At 39.8% G+C, this 21,164-nt stretch overlaps 3 protein-coding genes across 7 annotated transcripts in view; 2 read left to right on the top strand and 1 right to left on the bottom strand.

Moving 5' to 3' along the window:
* The first annotated feature begins 789 nt into the window (after positions 1-789).
* On the top strand, positions 790-6,591 carry LOC141426759 (protein O-glucosyltransferase 2-like). The gene is made up of 6 exons (XM_074085905.1): positions 790-1,111; positions 1,263-1,471; positions 2,652-3,108; positions 4,419-4,656; positions 5,552-5,851; positions 6,321-6,591. Exons 1-6 carry the CDS (start codon positions 954-956, stop codon positions 6,438-6,440), a joined length of 1,482 nt encoding a protein of 493 aa, XP_073942006.1. The 5' UTR covers positions 790-953; the 3' UTR covers positions 6,441-6,591.
* A 202-nt stretch (positions 6,592-6,793) lies between these two features.
* Positions 6,794-19,288, bottom strand: CYLD (ubiquitin carboxyl-terminal hydrolase CYLD). 5 transcript variants are annotated; one of them, XM_074085899.1, is made up of 12 exons: positions 18,890-19,288; positions 18,653-18,795; positions 17,651-17,924; positions 16,132-16,320; positions 15,578-15,777; positions 15,161-15,340; positions 13,936-14,091; positions 12,619-12,807; positions 11,785-11,893; positions 9,409-9,545; positions 9,005-9,185; positions 6,794-7,618 (listed from the first exon to the last, which is right to left on the bottom strand). In XM_074085899.1, exons 2-12 carry the CDS (start codon positions 18,707-18,709, stop codon positions 7,425-7,427), a joined length of 1,866 nt encoding a protein of 621 aa, XP_073942000.1. In that variant the 5' UTR covers positions 18,710-18,795; positions 18,890-19,288; the 3' UTR covers positions 6,794-7,424. The 5 variants fall into 5 exon arrangements, with proteins under 5 accessions (XP_073942000.1, XP_073942002.1, XP_073942004.1 ...); XM_074085901.1 differs by having other exon boundaries at positions 17,651-17,902; positions 18,890-19,287; XM_074085903.1 differs by lacking the exon at positions 18,653-18,795 and having other exon boundaries at positions 17,651-17,902; positions 18,890-19,287.
* Positions 16,629-21,164, top strand: part of LOC141426757 (probable phosphorylase b kinase regulatory subunit beta) — a 29,917-nt gene continuing 25,381 nt past the window's right edge. Inside the window, exon 1 of the mRNA XM_074085898.1 lies at positions 16,629-16,710. Within this exon, the coding sequence (XP_073941999.1) occupies positions 16,708-16,710 (3 nt within the window). The 5' untranslated portion in view covers positions 16,629-16,707. The remainder of the gene's footprint in view (positions 16,711-21,164) is intronic.

The raw sequence follows: 21,164 nt of genomic DNA on the forward strand, positions 1-21,164 counted from the left end.
ACCCGTCTATCTCCCTATATATACTGTAGTCTTTGGAGGAAAGAGAGTCACTCACTATTGAGGTGGGTAATCCGGATCTGAAGATTCAAAGAGTCAGATCCTCAAGCGGATCCGAATCCCTTAATGACTCCTTTCAAATCTTATGACTCCGGAGTTACTAACTCCGACTGGATCGAGCGGCTCGCCTCGCTCGTGATCGCCGTCACGCTCACTCACACTGACTCGCTCCGTCCGCCTGCTTTCGCTCTCGCTCGATCGGATCGGCAGGGCTACTACGAACTCGAAGTTCGTACGTTCCGTCCCTCTCGCTCTCGTATTAAATAGTATAAGTGTCAGAGGGACCGCACGACACGAACTTCGATTTTGAGTTTCGTAGTAGCCCTGCGGATCGGATCTTGAACTTGGATCTTATTATCTATGTTTGGTTGGTCGGTTCGGTTCGGTTCGGTTCGTAGCAGCAGTAGCCCTGCGGATCGGATCTTGGACTTGGATCTTATTATCTATATTTGGTTGGTCGGTTCGGTTCGGTACTCGGACTTGGACTAACGAACCTCAGAACAATAACAAAAGCAGTAAACTAAACGAACGAATCTTTCTCTCTCTCACGAATCTGTACTTCAGTTCAGTCAGCGGGTGGGGCACCGCAGTACCGATACCGACACCGACCGACCGAACCGAGCCGGGGCGGATCGGCCATAGATAAATTAATAATCGCTCGAAAGAACCGGAGTCAATAAAGGAGTCGGATTCAATAGCGGATTCGGTACCGATACCGGAGCTGGATCTAGTGAGTCAGATCACTTGCGGAGTTGAGATTACCCATGTCTACTCACTATTCTTGTAACTTGTAATCTGTGCCCTCGCTCGCATACTCTTTGTCGCTCGCTCATGTGCCCTCGCCCGGCGGTTTTTATTTATGTATAAACAATACGTCTAACTAAAAATTATACTTAATGATGGCGTTTAAAATATCTCTGTTACTGCTGTGGGCCTTAACTCAGATCACAACCCAAAATACAATACATATCCATGGCCCTGGGTTGAATCCTCAAGATATTATTATGCCGGCAAGATACTTTTTCGTTAACTTCACTTTTATCACAGAAAAATCGTAAGTATTTTTTGTCTCATGTGTTTTGGCTTAAAATAAGAACCAAAAATTATTACAATATATTAGCTGTAGCAAACTAGCAACATCATAATAATTACCAACTTAATCTTTACTTCATGTAAACTTAATAAAAACTGAAATGTACTTTCAGATACACCCCTGATTTAATCAATGATCTAGCTGTTGAAATCAATGGTAGCTCCAGGAAAAACAGAGATTGTCGTGTTTGGGTCAACAAATTGGATAGAAAAGACGGAAGTTTTATTGTAAGATACAAAGTTTATGAAACTTGTTATGATGTATCAATAAATGTATACTACAAAAGCAAGCAAGTGCAGGGTTCGCCTTATAAATATGCAGGTTGTTATAATTTCTGCAATAACATTTTATAATAGTTAACAATCAATACACTTTATTAACAGTAACACAAAAAGTAAGCTATATTAAAATAATGAGACTTTCTTTGTAACTCGTGACCAGAGGCCGTATTTCCTAATGTTTCTGACACTCGCGATCGCAATCAAATGACAGTTTCTGTATACGAAATCTGTCATTTGATTGCGATGGCAGGCGTCAGAAACGTTAGGCAATACGGCCTCTGGACTAGGGGTCAAAAAGTCAAAAGTCAAAATATCTTTATTCAATTTAGGCTAAAACAACCACTTATGAATGTCAAAAAAAAAAATCTACCACCGGTTGAAGTAAAACCTCTGTTGAGAAGAATCTGGCAAGAAACTCAACCTAAGTAGGATGTACACTGGCTGGGCTAGGCCAATGGCAGATTAACCCCCCCCTACATTACAGTGCAGTAAACTATTACCAAAGAGGAAGGAGAGACAAAGGAAAGACTATTTGGAAATGCACTCAGCTGGTGTGGTGACCGTTTCAAAGAAGGCATTCACATAATATAATCTTTGGTATGCCAAAGTTACTGGTCTCCACTAAATTTAAGACCATCTTTTTTATTTCTAACCTGTAAAATTTGTATTATCAAAACAAACTGGACTAAATTTGGTTTTCAAAGATTTAATTTTTTTTGATGTGAACTTAAATGTGGTGACGATTTTGTATGAAAAATGATAGTTTATACATTTTGTATTCTTTTTTTATTAGACTTGATGGCAAACGAGCAAGTGGGTCTTCTGATGGGTATTGCAGATTGGTGGTTAAGAGCAGCTGTCCAAAATTGAATTACTCAAAACCAAGCGGTTTAAATTTCAAGATTTTATCCTTTTATCCCTATCCAGTGGGAATATCGGGACAAAAAGTAGCCTATGTGTTATTCCAGATTTCCAGCTACCTACATACCAAATTTCATGATTCTAAGCCCAGCGGTTATTATTTCGAGATTTATCCTTATCCCATAGCTGTGTAGGAATACAGGATAAAAAGTAGCCTTTGTGTTATTCCAGACATCTAGCTATCTACATACCAAATTTCATCCAAATGCATCCAGCCCACACACACAAAAACAAACTTTCGCATTTATAATTTATATAGGATTTTAGTTTTAATTTTTAACATGTTAACAATGTTGCAGGTCCAATCCATCCAGATCAGTGCAACTGTCCTGAAAAGGACATCAGCTTGTGGCTGCAGCAGTATGGGTGTCCCATATTATACGAAAAAATAAATCTTGATCTGGAACCATTCAGCAATGTCAACATGACATATGCAGTTGGGCAAATAATTGAAAAGTATCACAAGCCAGATACCACAAGCTTTTGTCATTATGTAATTAAAAAAAACAAGATATACCGAGATTGTTATGGTAAGCATGTGGGGTTCAACATGTTTTCAGACAATATACTTCTATCATTATCAAGAAGAGTGATACTGCCAGATATGGAATTAGTTATCAACCTCGGAGATTGGCCTTTAATTCGTAAAAACACAGAGCTACTGTCAGTGTTTTCATGGTGTGGTAGTGATGATACCATGGACATTGTTATGCCTACTTATGATTTAACCGAATCAACATTGGAGAACATGGGAAGGTAAACTTAATGTTATTGTATTACCATCCGGGTATAATTTTCTAATTTGCATCATCCCTCTGCTATCACCCCTCGCAGGTAAAATTTTCAAAAACGCTTGAACAAATATCTATTTATTTCTTATAAGTACCCAAATGCGACGTTTCATAAAGAACCATCGATTTATTTTCGACAATGACGATCTTCCATATAAAGTTTCATCCCCTATTTCACCCCCTCACAGGATTTTTTTTTTAAAAACGCGTGAACAAATATCTATTTATATCTTATCACGTGCCCAAATGCAAAGTTTCATAAAGAACCATCGATTTATCTTCGACAATGACGATCTTCCATATAAACTTTCATCCCCTATTTCACCCCCTCACAGGAAGAATTTTAAAAACCGGCCAAGAGCGTGTCGGACACGCCCAAAATAGGGTTCCGTAGCCATTACGAAAAAATCAAGTGATATTTCTCTAAGAATTTCGTATTTTATACGGAATCTTCCATAGCTTAGGTATATTTTATACCTTAGGTTGCTATTTACTCTTAAACTACTAATAATTATTCTCAAGAAAACTTAACCGTTATAGTTTTCTTTGAAAGTTTGATATACTTACTACCATCCTGAATTTTTTCAAATTTTTCCACCCATCGGTTTAGATTTTAGGGGGGGGGGGACGCTCGATTTTAATGAAAATTTGCACTTAAAGTTGAATATTTCGCAAACAATTGAATCGAAAAATCGTCTTAGCAAACCCCTAATGGTTTTAAAAGACCTATCCAACGATTCCCCACACTATAGGGTTGGATGAGAAAAAAAAACCACCCCCGCTTTACGTCTATGGAAGGTACCTACCCAAAAAAAAAAAAAAATTATTGTACCATTTTGTCGGCATAGTTTACGTATATATCCGTGCAAAATGACAGCTTTCTAGCATTGATAGTCCCTGAGCAAAGCCGCGGACGGACGGACAGACAGACAGACAGACATGGCGAAACTATAAGGGTTCCGTTTTTGCCATTTTGGCTCCGGAACCCTAAAAACGTGCGAAAAAATATCTATTTATATATTTTCACGTGCCAAAATGGCAAGTTTAATAAAGATTCATCGATTTATCTTCGATAATGACGACCTTCCATATAAACTTTCATTCCCTATTTCAACCCCTTAAAGCCTCTTTTCGCAATAAAAGATAGCCTATGTTCCCAAGGTCTATTTTGTCGCTGGAAAGCGTAACAGACAGACAGACAGAATTACTTTCGCATTTATAATCTTATAAGTATGGATTAATTTTGTATTAATTACATATATGGTGGTATTGCAGAGTGACTTTGGATGTACTGTCAGTGCAAGGCAGTGTGGAGCTCGCTTGGGCGGCGCGTGAGGCGCGCGCGTTCTGGCGCGGGCGCGACTCGCGCGCAGAGCGGCTCGCGCTCGTAGACGTGGCGCGCGCGCACCCAGACCTCTTCAATGTCTCGCTCACCAATTTCTTCTTTTTTCTTGATAAACAAGAACAGTACGGGCCTAAAACGCCACACATATCCTTCTTTAAGTTTTTTGATGTGAGTAATACAATAATTTGATGTCACAATTTTAAAAGTCATTGAGGTAAACACGGTAAACATCAGAATGCTGGTCGCTGTCCAGTGTCCCAGTAGTTGCCATCTTTAATTTTATGTCATTCATTAGCAATAGAGTTGAGAGTAGGGTGTCCTCTACTGGGCATAAGCATGTCGAGCACTGGGACGTTTACCTTAGTCATTATTAAACTTGGATTGGTTTTGTTTTCAGATTCTCTCTCCCGATCATCCACAATGTTTTTCAGCTTTTCTTTTTAGTACCATCAGCCAAAAGTTGATAATCGTTTGCATGTCATAAAACAATAATGCCAATAGACGTGTCTGTCAACTGGAAAGTTCGACTTTAGGGACATATTCATTTGATAGGAACTTGTTTAAAAATTGATAGACCATTTATTTGGCTGATGGTACCTCGTAGTCTCATTTCTGATAACGTTAGTAATATTAATTATTACAGTCTCCATTTGTTTAGGTTTTTGGCGTGTATTAACCCTTTAATAAGGTAGAGGCGATTTAGCAACCACTTGTGTTGAGTTGGAAACTGAACCTTATTAATTTCATGATACGTCACAATTTCCATTGTAGTTATTGAAAATACGACTAAAGAAAGAAAGAAAATACATTTATTTAACGCCTTAAAAACAGACATAGAACAAATAAAAGACATACATGACGCTAAACAGGTCCTCACTCCGCGTAATACCACGGCAAGCCATAGCGCTGATTTTCAATGAGGACCTTAAAACTAGCTTTGAAAATATTCATTGTCAGGTATGTATTCGATATCTGCTTTTGATTCTGTCGTAGTAAGTATGTTCCAATAAAATAAATGGGGCCTTAACAAAATAAATATTTCATTATTGATATTTTATTCCAGTACAAGTACCAAATAAATGTGGATGGCACGGTTGCCTCGTACCGGCTTCCGTATCTGCTGGCGGGCGGCAGTTTGGTGATGAAGCAGGAGTCTCCCTACTACGAGCATTACTACGGGCTCCTCCGCGCGTGGGAGCACTACGTGCCCATGAAGCGCGATCTGTCCGACCTGGCGGCGCGCGTGCGCTGGGCTCGCAGCCACGACGACGACGCGCACAGGATAGCTAACAATGCCAAAAACTTTGTCAACGAAAATCTCCTTCCGCAGCATGTCATTTGCTACCATGCTGTGTTACTATTGGTGAGAAGCTATGCAATGAGAAGCTTTATTATATGTATATGGATGTGTGATGTCCTACTTTATAGTTTCGACTACTTCTCTGTCTATCCATATGTACAGTCGCCATCAGATATTTGATAGCGGCCAAGGGGATCAAAAATATTGAAACATGAACCTTACTAATACCTTAATAATATAGAATGCTTGTACCGATATTTTTCACCATCTTGGCCGCTCCGAAATATCTGATGGCGACTGTACCTAAAATAAATTTTACGCGTTAGATATTTGTCATGCCGTCTTGTTTATTGGAACCAAATAAAAGGACTGAACCGCGATCTTCCTGCGAAGATAATATCTTTTGCGAAAGGCTTAGTGATTACTGTATTTAAATTACATACAGACTGTAGCAGCCTTTGTTATGCGAGATCAATACCAAGTGTTCCTCGACCTTGTTGGCCAGTATTAACATTGTAATTATTCTTTACAGGAATGGAGTAAAAGACTACAAAGCGAGGTTAAAGTACGTGACGGTATGACACCAGTGCCTCAACAAAAATTCGACTGTGATTGTAAATCGAAAAAACAAAAAAAACGCGAAGACTTGTGATATTGATAAGTGCGATATGTATGACATTATTATCATTATTAAGCAAATCATTCCATATATTCTTGTTAAAAAAATCTCGGTAGTATAGTAGGTGATTGATTTACGTGTACAGAAATAAAACGAAGGCTATGAAAATAAAATCTTTGTTAAATTTTGTTTTTAATTAAAATATAACAAAAAATTCACTGTTTAATAAATTATAATCTAAGTGTTATTTAATTTCCTAGTTTTATTCATATAGTAACAAAAGTATCTCACAGTCATTTATATATATAATATTATATTCCTAAGCTAAGACATGTACTAATTTAATACAAAAGAATGCTAAAATGTGTCTTACACACACACACACACACACACACACACACACACACACACACACACACACACACACACACACACACACACAAACATCACGCCTGTATTCCCAAATGGGGTAGGCAGAGCACACGAAACGTTACCCGCTTTGGATCCACTTTTAGCAATTCTAGGTTTCAAATGTGTCTTTGTGTGCTAAAGTTTCTCTGAACATAATACACATGCACATGGAATCCGCTATTAAATTGATAATTAAGCTTTTTCAGACAGCGTTATGGTGATTTAGCACCGGCGAGGCGAGACGAGGCGAGACGGGCTGCTCACCGCGTGTTAGCGGTACATGGCGACGTCGGGGCTGCGGTAGAAGCACATGTAGGCGTCGGCGAGCAGGCGCTTGGCGGGCGCGGGCAGCTGCCGGTCCAGCGGCGCGGCCGCGTGCAGCGCGCGCCCGCCCTCCTCGCTCAGCCACGCGCCCAGCTGCGGGCTGCTCGCCGCGTGTTAGCGGTACATGGCGACGTCGGGGCTGCGGTAGAAGCACATGTAGGCGTCGGCGAGCAGGCGCTTGGCGGGCGCGGGCAGCTGCCGGTCCAGCGGCGCGGCCGCGTGCAGCGCGCGCCCGCCCTCCTCGCTCAGCCACGCGCCCAGCTGCGGGCTGCTCGCCGCGTGTTAGCGGTACATGGCGACGTCGGGGCTGCGGTAGAAGCACATGTAGGCGTCGGCGAGCAGGCGCTTGGCGGGCGCGGGCAGCTGCCGGTCCAGCGGCGCGGCCGCGTGCAGCGCGCGCCCGCCGTCCTCGCTCAGCCACGCGCCCAGCTCCGGGATGCTCACTATCTCCGGGATGTTGTAGCCGTTGCGCTCCCCTGCCACAAACAAACATCGAGGGTTGCCATTCGAATACTTAAAAAACAGTAAATTAAAAAAAAACAAAAACCCGACTGCCTTAAAATACTAAATAGAAGAAAACAAGTCTAGTGGGCTAGAACTTTGTTAAGTAGCTAACTTAAAGTTCAACAGTCGGGACCCCATTACGTAAGAATTTTTGAGCGTCACGATTTAAATGGGTCCCGACTGTTGACCTTTAAGTTAGCTACTTAACAAAGTTCTAGCCCACTAGACTTGTTTCCTTCTTTTTAGTATTTTTAGACGTCGGGTTTTTGATTTTTTAAATTTACTGTTTTATTCCACACTTTTTTAATAATACTGTGAAATTGGTAGATTTAAAGTATTATAACCCATATATATTTAGAAAGGTCTAGTTATTACCTTTCATTTGATACGCTACCCGATAGATTTTAATAAAGAACATTTTTAGAAAACTTACAATTTGGCGCCAAAAATCCGCCATTTTTATTTTTCAAGAATTTCATGCACCCAGTGTCGCGTCATCAAGACGAATCCAATGACGTATCATTTATCAAAATCGGTTCAGCCGTTGAGTAGTTACGATAGGAATAGACATACATAAATACATACATACGCGTTCAACACAGAACCCTCCTTCGCAGTCGGGTAAAAACAAAGATTCCTTCGGATTCGCAAAGCCTACCTATAAAAAAGTTCACTTCACACTTAGACACAGAAGCCCCAATTCAATTTAGTTTTCGTGGAAAAATTCGCCGCCCCCCATCCTGCCTTGACATTGGCAAGCAAATTGCAATGGTCAGCCTTGTCTTCCGTCGCCTTCTACGAGTGCTTTTCGAGGCAGCGCGGCGGCCCTGGAGTAGAGCGAGTTGAGCGGAAGCTCTAGGCAAACTTGACGACAGTATTTGGGAGACGCGCTGCTAGAGACGGGAGGTGATGAGTAGTGTGTAGAAATCGTCGACGGCTGCCAATACGGTATTTGAACACTCCTGATATTGCCATATCTTAATATTATTATGAAAATATAGATGTACAGATAGTGTTTAGCGAAGAGAAAATTAAATCGGTGAAAAATTGGATTTATAGTGATTTTTTGAAAAATCTATATACCTGTCTCTTTCTCAAACGCTTTTCTCTATGCAGCAAGTATGGCGGTACTGGCGTGTGACGTCACATGGCAGTATATCTTTCTTCGTCTAATCTTGAATTTCAAACCTTTATAACTTTGTTATTTGTAAAGGTAGCTTAAAAATTGTTTTTCTATTCGATAACAGGCATTGTGTAGTATTAATTTATAAAACATATACAAAATAGTCAAATACCGTATTAGATAAAGTCGCTTAATCCCTGTCAAGTTGGCGTTGGGCTAGACCTAGATGTCGTACCTTTCCGATCCGCCATGGAGTCGAAGAAGCACCAGGGCGCGTCGTGCTGCGCGCCGGCCTTGACGAAGGCCACGTAGTGGCTGGGCTCGATGCAGAGCACCGCGAACAGCTCCATGTACACGCGCGGCGCCGCCGCCTCCAGCGCCGGCGCGAACTCCTCCGGCACCGACAGCGGCGTGGCCTGCCACCGGCATCAAATAAAGGTAAAAAAAAAGCGTTCATAATATGTTAGCTGTTGATGTTGGAGAAGCATGATTGAGAAAAAAATAAATATCAAAATCCTTCAGATATGTGGATACTAACATAAAAGACGGCATCCTGCTGGAATGTTCTAGCGTGGGAACTACAGGGCACTACAGCTCAGGTCACCGGGGTCGCCAGCCCGCCGCACACCGTGCACTGACCTTGTGGTGCGGGCGCGAGGCATGCGCCAGCCTCAGACAGGCGTCGCAGAGGGCGCCGGCCTCCAGCGCCGCGCCGCGCGCGCACGCGCCGCACTCCCAACGCGCCAGCCCGCCGCATACTGTGCACTGCCGCGGCACTGACGAATTAACACAAACTACTTATAACACACTCGCACGCGATTTAAGGCGTGAAAAGAGGCGCGGACGGCGGTGTGAATAGCGGTAAAACTGCCATAGCCTCCGGAACCCCGCACGTCTGATCCTTGCGTAGGTACAACAAACGGGATGAGGCGGAACACGAAGAATAGTTTTCTCAAAAATGTCCGTAAAAGTTGACATTATTCTTTACATATTAGAAAGTGAAGTCCATAGTTTATGGTCAGCAAAAAAATTTAAAAGTTAAAATAAACCGGCCAAGTGCGAGCCGTTCCGTACCATCAGGTATACAACAATAGAAATTAGCAAAAAATGGCAAAAAAAACACGTTGGTTGTGTGGGAGCCCCCCTTAAATATTTATTTTATTTTAATTATTTATATTTAAAGTGAATATTAAACTTAATATTCCGTCAATATTTCAAGCCGTTATTAATATCGAGCAAAAAATCACGTTTGTTGTATGGGAGCCCCCATAAATATTTATTTTATTTTGTTTTTATTAGTATTTGTTGTCATAGCGGCAACAGAAATACATCATCTGTGAAAATTTAAACTGTCTAGCATCACTGTTCATGATATACAGCCTGGTGACAGCCAAAAAGACGTACAGTGAAGTCTTAGTAATAGGGTCCCGTTTTTACCGATTAATTAAATACGATTCTCATTAGTAGATTATTGTCGTGGCTGGAAAGTAGGCAATTGCTGGCTGAGTACCTACAGCCAACAATACGGTATTTGACTATTTTGTATATGTTTTATAAATTAAAACTACACAATGCCTGTTATCAAATAGAAAAACAATTTTTAAGCTACCTTTAAGAATAACAAAGTTATAAAGGTTTGAAATTCAAGATTAGACAGAGAAAGACATACTGGCATGTGACGTTACACGCCAGTATCGCCATACTTGCTGCATAGAGAAAAGCGTTTGAGATAGAGACAGGTATATAGATTTTTCAAAAAATCACTATAAATACAATTTTCAACCGATTTAAATTTTCTCTCCGCTAAACACTATCTGTATATCTATATTTTCATAATAATATTAAGATATGGCAAAATCAGGAGTTGTCAAATACCGTATTGCTATTCCAGCAGAGACTAATATAGTTTTTCTCAAAAATGGTGAACAATTCTAAATTAGAATAAACTTTTTCTTAAAATATTATGAGATTTAATTTTATTGCAATAAAATCCCGCAATAATTTCCCGCCTTTTCATAAAAAAAAAAAAAAATTGCAGGTGTATTTTTCCACCGAAAACACCCAAGCTGTTTCAGACCCAATAAAAAAAATCAAATTAACTAATACCGACCACTTGAGTTAGTTGTATACGACTTGTGCCAACATTTCTATGGCGTATTAACTTTTTAAAAGTTTGAGACTCGACAAATAATGGAATTTGTATCGATTTTCATGAAAATTTGCACTTTAAAGTTGAATATTTCGCAAACACGTCATTGAATCAAAAAATCGTCTTAGCAAACCCCTAATAGTTTTAAAAGACATATCCAACGATACCCCACACTATAGGGTTGGATGAGAAAATAAAACCACCTCCACTTTAGTCTATGGGAGGTACCGTACCTACCCAAAAAAATTTTTTTTTGCATTTTTTATTGTATCATTTTGTCGGCATACTTTACATTATATCCGTGCAAAATTAAAGCTTTCTAGCATTGATAGTCCCTGAGCAAAGCCGCGGACGCACGGACAGACAGACAGACATGACGAATTGGCGAAACTATACGGGCTCCGGCACCCTAACAATGGCACTGTTCGAGACAATTTTAAAGACGCTGTTTCTTCCTAAATTGAATCGGACTAGGATTTAAAAAGAAAAAAAGGTACCTAGAAGGAATTTGATCGTCAGGCTGTTTAGATTGACTTACCGTAGTCAAAACGTGAATTTAAAAAGTAAAAAACCTGCATGGTAATGTAATTTGATACAATTTCTTTCAATACAATGGGGAATGGATGAAAATTTTAGAAACGCTTGAATTTTTTCAATCGATAGGAATAACCTTTCTAATTAACAGAAAAAATATCAGATTTTTAAGGAAATTTTTCTACTAGGAAATAACGATTCTGGGAAATTGATCTAACAAATCGGCCGAGAAGTGTTTTTTTTTTGTGGCAGTCTATGAGGAAGAACTTCGTGTACTATGTTTGCGACAGTTTGGCGGACATTTCCAAGCATATTGGAGAAAAAAAACTTACATCCTTCAATGAGATCAGTGACATCCAGTAGTGGCGACGGCAGTACCCTCGGGTATAATTTGTACTGCTTCCCGAATCGCGGCATTTGAATAATAAACGCAGCTGGTACCTGAAACAAGTATTTCTTTATAATGAGAAAAACAAAATAGATGTATCTGTACTAATATATTAAACAGGTAAACTTTGTGTGTTTGTTTGAGTCTATGTTTTTTTTTTTTTTTTTTTTTTATACGACTGGATGGCAAACAAGCAAGTGGGTCTCCTGATGGTAAGAGATCACCACCGCCCATAAACATCTGCAAACCAGGGGAATTGCAGATGCGTTGCCAACCTAGAGGCCTAAGATGGGATACCTCAAGTGCCAGTAATTTCACCGGCTGTCTTACTCTCCACGCCGAAACACAACAGTTATACATGTTTGTATAAATCTTGCTACTGGACCGATTTTGAAAAATCTTTCTCTACTAGAAAGCTACATTATTCCACAATTTCCACATTATTAGGTACCGAGAAATTTTAAGCTCTCGCGGAACGTAGACCAAGTTGAGAGTAAGAGCTAGGTATTTCCTAGCTGTTCCATGAGAACTTTGCAATTTATCTGGATAAAATTTTGGCTAGATCAATAGATATGGATAGACCAGTGATGAAATTTTCCTAACATTAATTCATAAATCATAAATCACAAACAAACAAATTAATTGACAAACCTTTTAGAAAAAATATGTAAAAAATGTATTGAGCGCTTCATCGCCAACAAACTGGTAACAGTTTGGCGATACCAAAATTTAGTTTATTAGCATGTGCCGTTTGATTAAATAAAAAAAAAATTAGTACCTCACTAAGTTTGACACCAGAAGTGGCAAATGACTGTTCAAGCAGCTGCTGAACGGTGGGCAAAGTTACGTGTTCGTCCTTCTCCACAAACAACTGGTAGCAGAACGCTTCTTGTCCCGAAGACAGCTTCAGGAATGGTTCCGCTCTTAACAGTTGCGCGACGAGGCCGTTTAAAAACTCCTCGGGGTCCTGCAACGGATAAAGTACCAAATACGGATCAAACAGAACCGAGAAACTCCTGTCTAGAAAGTTTATTTGTTAGTTCATTAGCAAAAGGTTTTCTTAGGAAACGAGCGCTTATGAACAGCTTCATATGGTGACCGCACTGCACTCGCGCAGTTTAGTAGAGCGGCTGAGCCCTCTATAGCAATAAATTGGCGCGGCTGGAGTGCGCAATCACAGCACCACGGCTAGTCGTAGCGTTGGGTAGCGGCGGTTGGAGAGACGTAGAGGTGTGCAATTGATACCATGAAAACAGTCAGACTCCTGTTAGATGTGTTATGATCACAAAAGTAATGTACTTACCTATTTGGCTCAAAAATCATGTAAATAAAATTAATTTCCCTGGCTCAGTGTGGAACGAATTCCCGCTCATACCAATTCTCAAAAAAAAATGATTTTTACTGCGATTTTGTCTTCATAACGATTACATTTTTCTGGTGCGTACCGTAACTTGCACGGAGCACGCATCCTCAGCACACGTTAACCTCAATCCATTCACCATACTTAATTATAAATTTAATGTAGAAAATATCCTACTTTTTTAATGTGCACCCATCTTCTATTTCAAACGAGATGAGAAAGATCCATTCACCTCTATTATAAAAAAATAGTAAAATATATGTATACAAAAATATGTGTGTGCAATAATGTTAGACGACCAGATGGCCTAGTGGTTAGAGAACCTGACTACGAAGCTTGAGGTCCCGGGTTCGATTCCCGTGTCGGGGCAGATATTTGTATGAAAAATACGAATGTTTGTTCTCGGGTCTTGGGTGTTTACTATGTATTTAAGTATGTATCTATCTATATAATTATATTTATCCGTTGCTTAGTACCCATAACACAAACTTTACTAAGCTTACTTTGGGACTAGGTCAATTGGTGTGAATTGTCCCGTGATATTTATTTAATAATAGCAAGGAGAGGCTCTTAGGGCCTCCGCTAACTCGCTCGGGTGCACGGTTTGGCGCCCGCACGGCATGCTAATTTCATGTCATCTAATAGAGCAAAGCAAAGGCGGGTGTCTGCTCTATTGGAGCCTATTGAAACAGCACGCCGTGAGCCCGCCTTCTGGCGTGGGTGCGTGGTAGCGACCTTTTCCTCGCAGGTGAGGCCGGGCACGTCGGAGAGCCGCTCGAGCAGCGTGCGCAGGCGCATGACGCGGTCGGCGCGCACGTAGCCGCGCCGCCGCAGCGGGTTCACCACCTCCTCGCGCAGCACCCGCTGCACCTCCAAGTACGCCGGCGAGTCCTGACACACCACACGAAACTATGACTAAAACATGACACGACAGTTTTAATGTTAATCTTGGAAGTATTCTGTATGAATTTCGTAACCTTTTTCCAGGCCCCGCGAATCTAGATACGCTACCACAAAATGAATCATAGTATAGTATAGTTATTTTGCGCTTTTTAGTTAATTTACGTATAATTAAGTGAGCTACTACGCAACTCGAAGTTCGTGTCGTGCGGTCCCTCTGACAATTATACTATTAATAAGGCGAGAGGGACGTACGATACGAACATCGCGTTAAGTAGCCCTGCTGTCGTAATTAAGGAGACTGAATGTACATAGTGATAAAAAATACTTATAAATTGCGCTTTTTATTAATTACTTATAGATTAATGAAGTGGTTTACATAAGTTCGTGTCGTGCGGTCCCTCTGACAATTATACTATTTAATACGAGAGCGAGAGGGACGGTACGATACGAACATCGCGTTTCGTAGTAGCCCTGCTGTCGTAATTAAGGAGACTGAATCAAGTACATAGTGATAAAAAAATACTTCATAAATTAACGTGGTTCATAAAGTACTTCATAGAGTAATGAAGTGGTTTACATAATTAATTATTAATGTTAATTGTCCATTTAATTTAAAAGCTTTGACGTAAAAACGTGTCTTGTCTACAATATATTTATGATTACCTAATTTTGAAACAAATATCCATCAGATGCTACCACAGCGTAAATGTTAGGTACTCTCAAAGCACGTCGTCAGTCAAATGTAATCTCACATTAGATTTTTCAAATTGCGTACGTATTTTTTAATTGTACAGTGTTAATACGTTAACTTGTGCGATCGTGTGTAGGGCATATAGTGGAAAATGTATTTAAATAAACCCAACTTTCTCAGTTTTATTGACTGTTCCCTGCGGGAAAAAATCGAGTGATTTTTGCCGCGACCTTTTCTCTCCCGCATAAGAATGATTGAAATTCGACCAGACTCCTTCCTCCCCGCTAAACTTAATGTATGGTCACAATACACGTAACAAATGTTTCGTATATTGTTATGTGTATTGTGCTATGGCCGCCCCGTTACCTCCGGCTCGGGCGGTCGGTAGAGCAGCGCGTCGAACACGCTGGTGAATGTGAACATGGCGAAGAGAGTTGCGTCGAGGTAGCACGAGTTGTGGTGCCCCTGGATGCCGCGGTTCTTGCCCGCCAGCTCGCCCAGCGCGCTCAGCGGCGGCACCACGCCCGCCACCAGCGGGCACTCCGGCTGCCCCACAAACAAACATCATAGAGGGTCCACATTTGTGTAAAAAAAAAACTAACGTTTATTCTGCAAGTAGGCCCCAAAGGGCTCTGAACATGTCACTTTGACAAGGGAATTTATTATGACACTTACTGCGAGAACGTTCTACGGTGGGTCAGGCAGGCAGGAATCAAATGGTTCGAGTTCAACGGTACACCGGAAGGTCTGTGGGGGGTAATACGCCAGAGCTGACAGACCCACCTGGTCGAGGTGCGGGTCGGCGCCGGGGTGCGCGGGGTCGGGCGGCGGCGTGTCGCGGAAGCGCGCGTCGCGGCGGCACAGCGGCAGCGGCACGAAAAGCGCGCGCCCCGCCGCGCACGAGAACAGCCGCGCGCCGCCGCGCGCCCCGTCGCCCAGCCCGCACACGCTCTGCTCCAGCTCCACGCCCGCCGTCGGCGTCTCTGCGGAGAACCTCATCAATTTCCTACCTATGGCACTAGTGCCACCGTCGACCGCCGGCGAGTAGCGAGAAGAGTGTTTTTTGTACGATAATTTTTTCATACCTACTAAAAAACACTGTTCTCGAAACTCACCAGCGGTTGACTACTGCAGGCTCCCCAGCAGCAGAACATTTTTCTGCTGGGGAGCCGTCTTTAAACTACATCGTTCTGAAGACACAGTTATAGAAAAGATGCATGATAGTGGAGAAATTGTAACTATGTCGTGACAACAACTATTTAATTTTTTTTAGATAATCACAAAGAAGTATTTTTTTAAATGACAGATTTTGATAGGTAGTTTATTCAATTACTTACCATCGATAATTCCAATCCACCTAACGACTCCATAGTATTGTTGGTCAACATCAGTAGCAACTTCGACTAGCGAGCCGACTCCAATGTCTTCTTGCAAGTGGAGCGGCGAGGCGCTCTGAGCCGGCGCCGCGCGGGGCGACCCCAACGCCGGCGAGTCGTACAGCTCCTCGGGACCATCGCCGCACACGTCTGCATCGAAACATCATAAACGGAACACGTGTCAATGACCTCACTTCCCAATCACTAAGATATGACAAACAGTAAAAAAAATATATTTAAAAGTTAACACACTCTGGTCATATGCTAGGACACACAGAGGAATTTCATCATCAGAAAGCTCCTGTAAATATGGATACGACATTTTCTGCGGCACTACGTCCGCGCCAACCGGCCGGCCCCACTGCGCGCCATACAATGCCTATAATTAGAAACTAGGAAAGTTAATATTAGAATGACTATGGGCACGAATAGTGCACTCAGTATTGTACTGGTGGTGTTAAGAGTGTTTAACAATATTATTATATAGTGGTTGTTAAATGTTTATATAGTGACAGCTTGTCCTGGTTAACTTAAAAAATGGTATGCATATTTCGGAACAACTACCACCAAATTTTTGTACATACAATTTGTTTATTAAAAGGGAACATGTAACTAAGATAATTGAATTGTAGAGCAATGTCATATCAATGTCTAAGCACATGTAAACAAATCAAGTTTGAATATTTTTAGGAGTTTGAAGGTCAAAATGTTAAATGCAAAAGGGTGATTATTTGTTTTGTCTCAATGAGGGCTATCGCGAATGAATTCGGCGCTAGAGGCGCTAGTGTAGCGTGAGGTCTTCGAAATGTCAAATCTCATAGTTTTTGGGTGAGCTACGCGGGTTTATTTATAATTTAGAATTTTTTTGTGAATATTTTGCATTACCTGAAATTAATTATGCCAATTATGCGTTACGGGGCAATGAATGTCTGTGTTTTGAGACAATTTTGTCTTACGGAAACTTTTGTCCTCCCTTTTTTTTCCGAACAAAACGGGACTAAGCAACACTGTGGTGGCTGGATATTTTTATGGTACGGTTTTAAGGTGTTTTAAATATGATTTTAATCTAAACTTTGTTTTAACGCCCGTAATAATAGACTCTGAAAGCCACACTTAAAAACCTCACGCAACAGTGCGCCATCTAGTGAGACAAAAAACGATAGCCCTCATTGCAACTGTATAACTGGAGTCAGCCAAGTCAGTTAGATGAAAAAATTTAAAACACACAACTACCTACCTACTTATAATTGTGGAAAATGCATAAGGTTTAGTCTGTTCATAATAGTAGTTTATTCACTAAAGGGTACTCCCAAGGGGGGGGGAGTAAGGAATAGATTACTAAAGAGTGCAATTCATGGCCCGACAATGCCAAGTGGAGGTCCTTAAACCTTAAATTTAGTACTCTGTGTGTACTTAAGTTCAAGTAGTATTATTTAGTATAATAACTAAATGGTAGGTGTAGTATAAAAAAAATACTTACCTACAAGAATTCCAGTTTCAATTTTCTTAGGTTCATGAACCATTTTACTTGTTGGTCGATCTTCTAAACTCGACGAAGCCCTACTTGCTGATGTTGTGGGCTTATTTCTGCGTCTTTCGGGAGCCAAGTGATTCAAGAGGTTGACAGATTTGACCCGTTCATGTTGGGATGAGCGCTGCATAGTGCTTCTGGCAGGCACTGACCCATAATCAGGGTGCTCAGGTTCACGAGGCGCGGGGGGCCAACTACCCCCTATTAAATCAAACAAGTCTACCTAAAAATAGAGTATTATTGAAAAATACGAATAAATACTAATATTATATCTTACAAATGTGTATGAATATCATAACCAATTAACACCAATAGAAACAACTTATTTTCAAGTGTGAGTGCAGGTTTGTGTTTTGCCCACAATATACATGCCTAATGTTTTAAGATATTAAAACAATTCTTATTAAAAGCAAAAATCAAAATTTTCTGTTCCTTTACCAATTAAAGTGTTATGTTCAGAGAATAATTTTGTGTTGTTATAAACTGTTCATGCATACTTCTGTTTTTTTAGCAATAGAAATAAATAAATAATCTTGTCTTTTTATTGAAAAAGACCTTTATAAAATAAGTAACAACAAGTAATTATTATTTATTAATGATGATGTGACATAGTAATTCATATTGTTATAATTTCATATGTACTTATCAGTTTTATTATAAAATCAGGTCAAGATTGTTGAGTAATTTTTATTTCATAAAAAAGCGAAGTATGGGTAGTTCATGATTAGTAATGAACGTAAAATCTCTACATTAATGTTGTATCATGTTAGTAACAAATAAAAACCCTTTATTAATTATTATCCTGTGTTATTTATGGCTACTCTATTCTACTTCTTACATTTCTTTACAATTATCTAAACCAAATATTATAGTGTAATAGTTGTTAAATTCTTCATTAAATTTATTCAGTTATGCATGTTACAATTAAGAAATTGGTTTTTGGAAAAAGACCTGTGTGTCCCTGGCGCCACTTGTGCTTTTGATTTCCTTTTGAATTTTGTCACTCATCCCAATGGTCTACGAGTATTTTAGTTACAATCCATTACATCTATAAATGGTAGGATTTTGGAATAGTGTTTGCCGCTGCTAAATATCTAAAGTACAAAAAACAAGTATTCCTATATTACAGGTATTACCACAGCTATATTTTTATTTAAAAAAATATTTAATTTATAAATGAAAAATTACCTGATCAAAACAATCAAATTTCGGGCAGGTGATATGACAGCCTTGACTCAGCGGACGAAGTTATCTTCCATCCATCCAACCCAGTCGATTTTGAAAATATGTATGTTATTTATAGATTTATAAACATTCAAAATTTTACTATAATAAGATAATAATATGTATGTATGTTTTTCACATTTTTTCAGTTTTCACCTATGATGAGTTTTCATTTCAGTTTGATGAGTCTGTGACTTACGCATACTATGTTCGAAAAATATTTTTTATAGTTAATTTCTATTTTGAAGTAAAATAATGAAAAAAAATTAAAACTGTACTTTTTAAAAATATATAGCAATATCAGTGTCCATTAGACTCTAAGTTAGACTCCATCGAATACGATACGATAGAAAAATATATTTTTTTTTAATGACGCAATGTGTGAAACGGAACAGAGTAGTGACGTTACACAACATTATCGGCAATAAGGGCTATCGCGTATGAATTCGCCACTAGAGGCGCTAGTGTAGCGTGAGGTCTCCGAAATGTCAAATCTCATAGTTTTTGGGTGAGCTACGCGGGTTTATTTATAATTAGAATATTTTTGTGAATATTTTGCAATATCTGAAATGAATTATGGCAAATATGCGTTCCGGGGCAATGAATGTCTGTGTTTTGAGACAGTTTTGTATTTCAGAACCCTTTGTCCTCCCTTTTTTCCGAACAAAACGAGGACTATGCAACTCTGTGGCATGCTCGATATATTCATAGTACGGTTTTAAGGTGTATTAAATATGATTTTAATCTAAACTTTGTTTTCACGCCCGTAATAACAGACTTTGAAAGCCATACTTATAAACCTCACGCAACAGTGCGCCATCTAGTGAGACAAAAAACGATAGCCCTCATTGCCGCGGTTCATTATTCAATACGACGACCAGATGGCCTAGTGGTTAGAGAACCTGACTACGAAGCTTGAGGTCCCGGGTTCGATTCCCGTGTCGGGGCATATATTTGTATGAAAAATACGAATGTTTGTTCTCGGGTCTTGGGTGTTTAATATGTATTTAAGTTTGTATCTTTATTATATAATTATATTTATCCGTTGCTTAGTACCAATAACACAAGCTTTGCTAAGCTTACTTTGGGACTAAGTCAATTGGTGTGAATTGTTTCGTGATATTTATATTTATTTATTTTTTTAATAACAATGAACACTAAGATATTTTAAATTTTTAAACAAAACTTGTAAGATTTTATGTGGAACGCGGCCCCAGCCATCTTGTACCTCTTGTGGCCAGTGCTTGTCAGTATGCGTCTGCCTTGTATACGAGTTGAGTTTCTGTTGCATTTTCTTTTCATTGTATTTTGTTATTGTTCATTTCTGTTATTATTGTTGTTGACTTATCTTACTGTGTTTCGTTATGTTTGTTGTTATTTTTTGGCAAAATGCCGAAACGGTCTAAAAAGACTGTTTCGAACTCCCAGAGTCGGGAGTTTGTAATTCGTTTGAGCGATTATTTCGAGCGAGAATGAGAAAACGAAGGCCCGGTGGGCGGAGAACTGGAAAAATATTATTTTTTAAAATGTAATGCAACTTCTCCAAAAATAGGCATGAAAACTCTTAGATAAATCGATAGTTCACTCGATAAATGGCACATCTCTAAAACTGTCAAACTCGAAACGTCACATCAGCAGGGCTACTACGAAACTCGAAGTTCGTGTCGTGCGGTCTCTCTGACACTTACTTATGCTATTCAATACGAGATCGAGAGGGACGGTACGTTACGAACTTCGAGTTTCGTAGTAGCCCTGCTGGTTTATCATAGTTCGTAAAGTTCGTCCGACTGTTTTTTTATTTATTTAGCTCGACAAGCGTAAACAATAGCTTATTGGCAAAATAATAAGGCAATTGCATTAATTTAACTGTGCACGGCCGAAAGTTACCTAGTTGTTTCAGGTGGCTAACAAAATTCGTAGTTTGGTTTGATTCCAAATGACCTTTCAATGTCGACACAATAATTTACTTTGATGTTTGAGTATTAGTACCTATAGAGAAGGTAAATAAACTAGACATATTTTCTAATTGACTAAACTAAAACTTCTGTGCTTTCCATATTCTAAGTAGTAAGTAATACTTTTTACACACAACACAACACAAACATCACGCCTGAATTCCCAAATGGGGTAGGCAGAGCACACAAAACAAAACGTTATCGCTTCGGAGCCACTTTTAGCAATTTTAGGTTTTAAGTTTGACTAAAACGGTACAATAGTGACAGGTTGCTAGCCTGTTGCC

This window comes from Choristoneura fumiferana, chromosome 3 (genome assembly GCF_025370935.1).
Source record: "Choristoneura fumiferana chromosome 3, NRCan_CFum_1, whole genome shotgun sequence".
In the NCBI taxonomy this organism is placed as follows: domain Eukaryota; kingdom Metazoa; phylum Arthropoda; class Insecta; order Lepidoptera; family Tortricidae; genus Choristoneura; species Choristoneura fumiferana.

Coding starts and splice junctions, on each gene's coding strand:
- LOC141426759 (XM_074085905.1), top strand. CDS start 954: ATGATGGCGTTTAAAATATCTCTGTTACTGCTGTGGGCCTTAACTCAG. Junction 1,112..1,262: donor ACTTTTATCACAGAAAAATC/GTAAGTATTTTT, acceptor ATGTACTTTCAG/ATACACCCCTGATTTAATCA. Junction 3,109..4,418: donor ACATTGGAGAACATGGGAAG/GTAAACTTAATG, acceptor GTGGTATTGCAG/AGTGACTTTGGATGTACTGT.
- CYLD (XM_074085899.1), bottom strand. CDS start 18,709: ATGAGTGACAAAATTCAAAAGGAAATCAAAAGCACAAGTGGCGCCAGG. Junction 11,894..12,618: donor CTGGTGTCAAACTTAGTGAG/GTACTAATTTTT, acceptor TACTTGTTTCAG/GTACCAGCTGCGTTTATTAT. Junction 9,546..11,784: donor CACTGATCTCATTGAAGGAT/GTAAGTTTTTTT, acceptor TTAATTCGTCAG/TGCCGCGGCAGTGCACAGTA.